At 34.7% G+C, this 10,819-nt stretch overlaps 1 protein-coding gene across 3 annotated transcripts; it reads right to left on the bottom strand.

Annotated features, from left to right (window-relative positions):
* Positions 1–4,499: 4,499 nt before the first annotated feature.
* On the bottom strand, positions 4,500–7,429 carry LOC112710816 (uncharacterized). 3 transcript variants are annotated; one of them, XM_025763231.2, is made up of 5 exons: positions 7,035–7,429; positions 6,487–6,698; positions 6,318–6,406; positions 5,513–5,629; positions 4,500–5,029 (listed from the first exon to the last, which is right to left on the bottom strand). In XM_025763231.2, exons 2-5 carry the CDS (start codon positions 6,668–6,670, stop codon positions 4,898–4,900), a joined length of 522 nt encoding a protein of 173 aa, XP_025619016.1. In that variant the 5' UTR covers positions 6,671–6,698; positions 7,035–7,429; the 3' UTR covers positions 4,500–4,897. The 3 variants fall into 3 exon arrangements, with proteins under 3 accessions (XP_025619016.1, XP_025619018.1, XP_025619017.1); XM_025763233.2 differs by having other exon boundaries at positions 4,500–5,025; positions 5,508–5,629; positions 7,035–7,412; XM_025763232.2 differs by having other exon boundaries at positions 6,487–6,740; positions 7,035–7,406.
* Between the last annotated feature and the right edge of the window lie 3,390 nt (positions 7,430–10,819).

Below are 10,819 nucleotides of genomic sequence, written 5' to 3'. Positions count from 1 at the left end.
AAAGGGTTTTCAATGAACTTTACTTCTAAATAAATTTCAGCCCATTTTGAAAATCGAGACAAAAGTTATGATCAGACAAAGTTTACCAAAATCTAACATTTACCCAAAATCACAATTTCCTCAATTCCTTTGTAAAACACAACCAAAACCAAACCAAACCATTCCAAACTCCAATTCTCATCAAAATCAACCCTCTCTGTTATATTACACCAAGCTTACCACATTTGCCTTCACTTTTACTCATCCTCAATCTCAACATCAATATATCACATATATCAAACCTCATTAACATTTTCCCAACTACAACACCAATTTATCAACAACAATATCACATATACCAACACAATTCACTTCTCAACTTCACAAATCATTCATCCTCATCATATCACTATCAATCATCATAATCAAACTCAACAATCATCAATTCATCATAAATCATCGCATATCATCATTTAACAACTCACAATCATTTAAATCTAAACCTATCCTATGGGTCACTAGCCTAAGTGTCCATGAATATTATATACTACATAGAGGAAACCGAAACCATACCTTGGCCGATTCCCAATATGCACCAAAACTCAAAATTAAGCACAATTCAAGCTTTCAACCACAAGCAAGTTCCAATAGCTTCCAAACTCACAGTAATCAAGCTATATACACACAAATCATCACAAATCAACCTAGGGCTCCTCACAATCAAATTTTCACAAGAGTTTCAAAGCCTCTTATCTTTTCCAACAGTTTTTGTAGCCAAAACCCAATACCAAGCAAGTATTAGAGTGAACCTAAACACCTACCCAAAATCACAAAGATCACTCAAAATCAAAACCCAAAATTCGAATTTCACAAAGGGCACAAAACTGGGCAGGGAATTTTGAGTTCTTACATACACAAGTGGGATAGAACTAACGGACTTGGCAAGAGCTTCGTATAGCAACTGACGGCACGCGAATCGGAACTCCGGAGAGTGAGATATGGCTCCAAGAAGAAGATGATAAATAGTAAATAAAACCCTTACCTCTCCTCTCTTCACTTTCACGTTGCTGCTGCTATTTGGAATTAAAAGTGGCAGAGTTTGCCACTTAATGGACTTATATGATGTTGGTTTTGGGCCCAATTTGGGCCCGGTCCATCCCGTTTGGCTCAACTTTGGGCCAAAACTTTAAAATTAACGCTCGGTTTTTGACTTCTAATATTTTTCTAAGATTTTTGGCTGTTTTCACTTTTTCTCGCTTAGCACCGGGCAAACTTGAACCAGTTCAACCGGTTCAATTGCCAGTTCGCGATTTTTCAAAGTTTTTTGCAGAAAACACATTTTCTAACTCAGAAAAACCTACTGAGTCCAAAAATCATATTTAAATCCTCAAATTCTCTCTCTAACTATTCAAAATCTAATTTGGAAAATATAATCGCTTAATTAACTGGTTGATTAGTTGCGGTTCTTACAGTTTGCAAAAGGCACTAGAATTCAACCAAGCACTGGAATTCAGAATCCTTATTTTCTCTCTGAACCATGAGCAACTAAACCTCTACTGTTAAGGTTAGGAGCTCTATCTATTGTATGGATTGATACTATTATTTTTTTATTTTAATTCATGTACTGATTTATATTTCAAGAATTGTTTTCGTTCTTTATTTTATGAATCTGGGTGGAACGGAAGTATGACCTTGGTTCTAATTGAGTTCTTGTATAACTTTGAAAAGCTTTTTACTTGAATAACAGCTTGAAAATATATTCTCCTAAATTTCTAATTATCTGGACTTAACAGGATACGTGACATATAATCCTCTTATATTTGGGTAATTAGGATTTTTGTGGCATATAAACTAGAATTGAACTTCACCCTCTAATTGGAATTAAGTGACCAAGGAATTGGCGGTTGATGAATTTTAGAGGAGACTAAAAAGGTCTAAGGAATTAGGGTTTAGTCACATTGACGAACGGATTTTCTATCAGTAAAGAAATTCACAAATATAATCGCGTTGTAAGTATAGCTTCTAAACCAACAGAAAATCCTTTCGTACAAATGTTTGGTTGTCACAAGTAAACAAACCCCTTTGAAATTGATAACCGAAGTATTTAAACCTCGGATCGTCTTCTCAAGGAATTGCAGGGAAGTATGATTTATTATTAGTTATGCAAAGGTATATTTTGGGGTTTTGAAAAGGTTTGAACAGGAGAAAGAGATTGCAGGAATTAATAAATTAATAACTAATAAAACTCTTGGCAAGGTATGAAAACTGAAAGTCCTATCCTAGTTATCCTTATCAATGGTGATGAGAATTATATTTTTTCTCCTACTAAGTCAACCTCTAACTATGAAGGTCAGTTAAGTGGACAAATTAATTTAACACCTAAAGTCCTAGTCAACTCGTCAAGGAAAGACTAGAGTTATAGGAATCTAAATTAATCAGCAAAGATAACAATTATCAATCACGATGAGTTTGACAACTCAAGAGTTACCAATTAATCAACTAAAGCCAATAGTAAAAAATCTAAATTACTTATATAATAAATAGAAGAAAGCAATCATGAGTTTGAAATACCTCAAATTATATTAATTAAGAAAATCCTAACATGAAAAGTTCATAAACAAATAAAAGAGAAAATAAATAAAAAGAACATTGAACCTGTGATGAAAAAGATAAAAATATTCCTAAATCCTTTAAGAGGAATCCTAATCCTAAGACCTCTCTCTCTAAAAACTACATCTAATTTATGAAAAGTGTGACTTCTGAATGAATGTATGGACTCTCCCACTTTATAGCCTCTAATATGTGTTTTCTGGGACGAAAACTGGGTCAAAAACAGCCCAGAATTCGCTGGTTATGAAATATGCCACGTTGATTTTCGCAGATGCGACGCATCCGCATGGAGTGCGCATTCGCATCGCATATCTGTACGGACACTATAGCAAATTATATATCAAATCGAAGCCCCGGACGTTAGCTTTCCAAAGCAACTAGAAATGCGTCATTTTGACCTCTGTAGTTCAAGTTATGACCGTTTGAGTGCGAAGAGGTCAAGTTGGACAGCTTAGCAATTTCTTCAACTTCTTGTATTCTTTCCACTTTTGCACGCTTCCTTTCCATCCTCTAAGTCATTCTTGCCCTGTAATCCCTGAAATCACTTAACACATATATCAAGGCATCGAATGGTAATAAGAGAGGATTTAAATAAAAGAAAATAAAAGTCAAAGAAGCATGTTTTCAATCATAGCACAAAATCGGGAAGGAGAATGTAAAACCATGCAAATCATATGAATAAGTGGGCAAACTATATTATATATGCATTTAATTTATACTTTTAATATTATATATATACATATGAAATAGTAATATATAATTATATATATATATATATTAATCTTAATTATTTAAAATTTTATTTTTTACATATAATTTTGATGTAAAATATAAATAAAAAATTTATAATTTATTGATAGATAGACAATATATAAAATTGATTTTTTAAAATATTTTTAAAATATACAAGTTATAATTTATTAATATAGAATTATAGATCATGTTCCTATTATTTGAGCTAACTCATAAGCTTTCGATGAGTCGAGCTTGAATTTAAAAAATAAGCTCGATTAGTAATGAGTGGAGTCGTAAGTCAAACTCAATTTTGGTAAGTCGAGCTTGAGCTTGGTCTAGCTCGGCTCATTTCCAACTCTAGTTGTGAGAGACTGAGGATGCATCGTTGTAATTGAAGAACAGAAAAAAAAAGTTACAAGCAATGAAACAAGAAAAAAAAAGGGGCACAAAGTTGTGTCAGTTACCATGGCATGGTAACCGGCGGTGGTGCGGGAAAGAAGATGAGCGCCTTTGGGAGGGGAAAAAAGAAAATAATAGAATTCTTTTGTTTTCTAATTCTCCTCCCGCCCTCTCCACTTCTTTTTCCTTTTTTTTTTGTGGCTCTGCAGACCAACGTGCAGTTTAGATGAAATTTTAGAATCGGCCAATTTTTAATTCAATTTGAACCAACTTTCAGAATATTGAGTAAATTCTTTTATATATATATATATATATACCGTTATGTTACCATTTTTTTTCTTGGTTTGTGGCGATAAACTCAAATAAATCTATTAAGGTACCTAATTGCAGTTCGCAATAAGAGCCTAAGGACTTTCTTCAAACTAACCTTTCATATCACCAAGATTTGGATTCCAAATTATTTCAAGAACAATCCCCAATTCAAAACTTTCTTAAGTTACTCCGCACAATAAAAACAGATCGATGCCTCGGTTTATTTCCTAAAATTAGAAACTCGAGAAGTCCAGCCTGCTCCAAAGGTAATAAATCCATTATGCCTTATTCACTTTTTGCAAATAGTCAAATACTTGGTTTCCAATACTTAGATGCGGTAAAAATTCAGGAGTGCAGGATACTACTACTCATGTAGGAGCAAGAAAAAATAATTCAGTCAATGCATTGAAGAAAGTGCTCGGAAAATAGAAGCGAGGATAACACATAATTCAAGGCTTTCAATGTAAGTATTTGAAATGAACTTTCATATTTTGCATAAAGGTCGCGAAAACTAAAGGATATATAATATTAGGAATGTTAACGTTGGACTGTTAAAACCCTAAATACGTTCTTCTCAATATTTTACTATTTTTAAAGACCTCAGGCTCAGCCGATCGATTCCTTTAAATAAGCAAACAAAAATTAATTACAAAGTAACACGCTTTGAGGTAAAAGGTGCAATACAACAAAAACCAATAGAAACCAGAGGAAGATTGCACCATCCTAAAGGAAAATTTGAACTATTCTTCATCTAATTTTTTCTAACCTTGTTTTTTTTTCTTTGAAACTACAACCCATCCATCCTCTGCTTCACCTGCATCCTTTTTGAGAGGCTCATCATCAATCCGCATGTTACCTGAACTCATGTTTGATTCAGATTTTGGAATGTCCACATCCATGTTTGAAGTAGCTTGCCTAGCACTGCTTTCACCATTTTGACCACCTTGGACATCATCATCTTCCTCATCCTCATCATCATCCTCATCATCACAATCTATTTAAAAAAATAAATAAATCATAAAAAAAAAACTACTACTACTACTTCAAAATTCAAGTAATGTGGATGAGCTTCCAGTTGTATCTTAGCAAAGATGTAAACAAGAGAAAATGTTCACGTGTCAGCCAACAACAAAATTTTTTTCACTATATGTGCGGTTGAGTACATGAACCAAAATGACACCATGATGCGCTATTATGAATAATGTCTGAACATTTAAGCTCGTTTAGAAATTAGAAGTTATAGAATTAAAATATTAATGTTTCTCCTCCTAAATATAGTATGGGCAAAGCAAACTCATGCATCACATTCCCATCAAATAATATACTTTAACGTTGCTCCCTCCTAAAAAAATCCAGTCATATAGGACAAGGAAAAGCCTAAATCAATCATATACACAAGTGTAAAAAATTTATAGAATAGCAATATAACACAATCAAGGTTCATACTCGTTCAAAAATATTATGCTATCATTTTTACCTGTGGCACTGCACGAGGATGCGCAGCTTGGTTAACAATGGCCTGCCTATAACGCTCAATGGTCACAAAGTTTCCTTCTAAGCATTCCTCATGCATAACCATTAGATTTTTAGCTACCTACATTAGTTCGTAATAATAACATGAACATGAAAAAATGAGAATCACAAGAAAATACTGCAAATACACAGATACATCACAAAGGAGTCATTAGCAGTGGCATACACAGCTTTAATTTCTTTTAAGTTTGAAAAAATGACCTTAGGACACAGTTCACATTAAGTTTAATCTATGCTACAAATGAATATGGACACCAGAGCCCTACTTAACTGCTTCTTTCCAAATAAAATACATACAAAACAAAAGGTATATCAAGATTTTAAAATACAAAATAGAAACATATGACATGAACATGAAAATTGGTGACTAATGATATGTTCATTCCAAAAACTAAAGACTAAATAGTGTACCATTAATTATGCCTATGATGGCCAGATATTAAGTTTTCAGTTTCCACCTATGAATAAAAAGACAGGGAAGACTGATGTTGTGATCGAGGTGGTAAAAAAATGCAGCCCTCTCCAAAGAGAGTTTCCTAAGATTCAAACCCTCAACCTTGTAGTTAAAGTTCAACTAACATTCAACCCACTTCCATTGAGCTTAACAAATTAGGTAACTTTACTTTCAAACACTATGGTAAACTAAAAATAACAACTACATTTAAACCTTAATTATTGCAAACAAGCAACATGAGCAAAATTCAACAACAAATAATATGTATTAATCCAACAAAGAAAGAAAGATGCACCTCTTTAATGCTGCCATCCTCAACCACTACATTGAGCGAAAGCATGCCATCATAGAGTTTGTCCTCCAAGTCATCAGTATCAAGCGGCTCTGCGAATCATTCAGAAAATAAAAATATTAAGGATCTAAAACAAAATAACAATAATTGAAGCAGTGTAATAGCGAGCAACCTCTGGATTGAGTGAACCAGGAGAGGATATCGGTGGCGAGGTTATCGGCCTTGAGGCGGGAGTCAGGGCCACCCCACTGGTTCTCGACAGCATCACGAAGAGCGGACCAACGCGACAAAACAAAGCCAATGCCTTCGCTGAAAAGTGATAATGAGTTTCCTTGTAACCGTTTCGCAGCCTCCATTCTTCTTCTCTTCTTTCTGGATGGAACCCTGCACACAAAAGGATCAAAGATCAAACCCGTCTCTGCTCTCCTGAAAAGGCCACAAGTCTCCTCTTCAGTGCATCAAAATTAAACTGTTTTAATATAATTAAAGCAAGGTTTTGAAAATTGAACTAATCGAACCGTTTTGGCTACTTTATCAAAGGTTGAAAGCTTCAACTAGGCTCAACCGGAATAACTAGATTATAATAAAATAATATATGAAATCATAAAACAGTTACACAAACACATAAATATATTCTAATGTAAATCAATAAAATACACAAAAAAATAAAAATTCAACAGCATTGCATTTGTGAGAAATTGAGAAAGCAGTAAGTCTTACAAAGGACGAGAGAGGGCAGCAACCACGACAGAGAGGGTGGCAGAGTTGGGGCGGAGAGGCGAGCAGAGACGGGGCCGGAGAGGAGAGCAGAGAGGCGAATAGAGACGCGGGTGACAGATGCTGGTGGCAGCGATGCGGACGACGACGCAGGAGTTGAACGATTAGCAGCACAGGAAGAGAGATGGAAAACAGAGCAACGATGCCGCCGGCGACCACTCTTGCGGTGTTGGAAGACAGAGACGGAGGAGGAAGGAGAGAAGAGGAAGGTAGGCAGCGGCAGTAGCCAAGGATACTTGCCAAACTTGGGGAGTTGGGGGTGAGTTTGAATGATTTAGGGTTTCTTTCTTCTTTTTTGTTTTTTAAATGTAACCTAAGAGGCTAAGGGCAGCAAATGCATGTTATCAGAGCCTAGCGGTGTACATGGCCCCACCCAGCTCGAAAACTCGACCCGACTCTGAACACTTTAGTGATTAATTTATAAGATTTCATCGGGTCTAGGGTCAGATAAGAGTCTCAAAAATAGATCCAGTCATTATTTCGGGTCGGGTTTGGGCAATAGCTCGGGTCACTCGAACTCGATCCGGTGGCCACCATCATACATAATTAATATTTTGTGTTATTAGTGATGGATGAATGCTATTCTTATGTGGAATTTAAATATTGTAAACCTTAATATTTTGTGTTATTAGTCATTATAAGATTATAAGTTAATATTTTATGTTTAAAATACATAAGACTTTAGACTAATGCATAATATTGTGTTATTTGTATTGATTTAAATATTTGGTATTTTAGATAATATTAGTATTAATTATGGTTATGCTTTAATTTTAGAGAAGGGTTGATTCTTGTTATATTTTTTTAAGTGAATTATACTATGTGAATTGTGAAATAATGGTTGGAGATTAGGTAATTTTTACATGCTAAAGTCCTAGTTTTCATCCGGTTTTTACCCGGTTTTCACCCGGTCCGAATGTGCGTAGGTTTCATTGGGTTTAGCATCGGGTTATGGTCTAAAAATTAGGCCCGGTCTATATTTCGGGTCGGGTCTGGGTCAAGCCAAACCCGGTGTGGCCCGATCCATGTACACTCCTATCAGAACCGGTCGATTTGATTTGCTTTCTAGCTGCATTTAACCTGGCGTTGACCAGTCAAAACCGCCGAAAACCAAATAACTCAAAGAGGGAGTTCTAACATTGGTGCTCTCGTTGAGAGGTTTCTTCCATTTTTCACGGAAAAACAAATAACTCAACAATGTGAAGATACATTTCAAATATTTGATGACAAAGATGGTTTTGGATCGACAATATATACTGAGTAATACTGGAACGCTAGAGAAACACCTGAGGAGCAGAGATTCATAGAGGTGGAAAGAGGTTTGAAAGGGATTTCAGTTAAGAAAGGCGCTCAATCCATTTGCCAATTTGGAAACATTCGAAATTGCGTTCTATCATTGCTACCAATTGAATATGCGTCCAAGCAATACCAACCGAATATGCGTCCAAGCATGCCAGAAATTTGCTGGAATAAAGTTGCAGAATGGAAAATAGAGTGGGAAGAGATTAAAGCTAGACTAAAGCAACAACAGCAACCACCACAAATCGATCAAGAAGCAACCAAATCTCAACTATCAACAGAATAAGACTCACAGCAGCACCAACAGAAATTCAAGAAAAAGAGAGGCCGAAATCGATGCAAATTCAGATTCAACAAGCAATTTAGCAACAAATCTAACAACAGATCACAAATTCAATTTCACAAGATCAGTTCACAAATCAACAAGGCCAGAATATGAAATTGTCGAAGAAGAAGAATCAGATTTCAATTTTGAATTTCAACCGCAACAACAAGAAGAATCAAACAGAAATTGCAGATCAAGCACGAATTCAAAATTCAATAAAAAATAACTCTAGATCCAGAAAATCAAGTACGCTTAGAGACAATTACAAAGAAAGTAGAATTATAAATCAAGTACGCTTAGAAATTATGATAATACTAAATTGTACCTTCTGATTTGGCAACTAATAAAAAAACACAGAACAAAAAATTTTAAAGTAAAAAAAATAGAATTAACAACCCAACCAAAGAATCAAGAACAACCCAACCAAAGAACAAATTAGAATCAACAATAGGGAGGACCACAGAAGAATAAAAATAAATCAGAATCAAACCAACAATAAGAATAAAAAAGTTCAGAATAAAAAAAATCAGAATCAAAATCAAACAGAGGCTCCATTACAGATTCAAATGCAAGGAAGGATGACGGCGCTAGAAACGGAGAGCTGGCGACGGAGGCAGGAACAGAGATGGTGCCGGCGACGGTGGAACAGAGCTTCGCGATGGAGGCAGGAGGCGAGCCCGGCGACTATGCTTCCATTGCTGAGAGTCTGAGACGTTAGCTGAGTGAGGGACCGAGTGAGCTTCGAAGCTCCAACCGGCGACGACGTCAGGAGGTCCGGCGGCTGAACGAAAGGGAGGGACTGAGCTCGCCGGCGTTGAAAGGAACGGCTAGCTCAAGGGTGATGGGAGGGATGAGAGAGGGTATGCTGCTGCGCTGTTGGAGAGTTGGAGTGAGTTAGGGTTGGTAACTAGTAAGGGTTGGGGGCTTACTGAATGCTAAACGGCGCGTTTTGAGCATTTTTGGGTTTAAGTAAAAAAACCGACCGGATCCCAATTCGGTTCGACTGACCGATTACCGGCCGGTTTAATAGTTTAACTACGGTTTTCTTTTTTCCGATTTTGGCATATAACCGAATCATAATTTTCATCGGTTCATAATTTGACTGGTTCAACTGATCGATTCGAACCGGTTTTTAGAACATTGCTCCTTCCACTAAGCTGGTTACATCTTCATTAATCATTACATATATTACCCATAATAATAAATGTTATATATTTATATAACAATTAAGTGCTAATTGTTATATCACAATTTGTTTTGTTTTTAACAGGTCTAGCCTGTCATGTAGTCAATTAGCTTAAACCTGACTTACAACTTACTAGAGATTTTTTTAAAAGTACTAAATCTGGCATGTTATTCAACCTGACTTGGTCTGAAACCTATTAAAAGGCTTGATAATTCTTTTTTTTTTTTTACAAAAATAAAAATATTATTTAAAAAACTATTTTTTAATAATCATATTATATATAATATGTCATATTTAATATTTATAAGAATTTTTAAACTTTAAAGTATTTAAAATATACAAAATTATTTATACTTAAATATAATAAATTTAAAATATTTCATAATTTTGTTAATAATAAAAAAATTATTTCTATATTTGTAATTATGTGGATAAATCACAGATATAAACCAAATGGAGGCATATATTACACAATTCTACCAAATTCAAAAAACTCGTTACAAAAATCTCCCATAAGGACAATTTCATGTAGTTCAAATGAGGCTCATTCGAATTACACAAACTAAGAGTAATTCGAAGCAATCAAATTCGAATTACACGTGATCGACATAAATCGAATTGGACCAATTCGAATTATGCATGCATGAATTCCAATCACCTTGATTCGAATTACACTCACGTTTTGTGATATAATTTGCAATACTCTTCTCCCCCATTCTTTTATTAAGAAATTAATAATTTATTAAAAAATTAATAATTTAAAAATTAAAAAATATATATTTTATTCCATGCATTAAAAGAAAAACTAACAAAATATTTAATTACGAGACTTCTTCAAAATATTTATGAGCTATCAATTCAAATTCCATAAAATATTCTTCTGCCCATTCTTGATAGCTCATGAATATTTTTTAATAA

This window comes from Arachis hypogaea, chromosome 9 (genome assembly GCF_003086295.3).
Source record: "Arachis hypogaea cultivar Tifrunner chromosome 9, arahy.Tifrunner.gnm2.J5K5, whole genome shotgun sequence".
Taxonomy (NCBI): Eukaryota; Viridiplantae; Streptophyta; class Magnoliopsida; order Fabales; family Fabaceae; genus Arachis; species Arachis hypogaea.
Note: the sequence above shows the minus strand (reverse complement) of the source record. Positions and strands in the feature narration are given on the sequence as shown.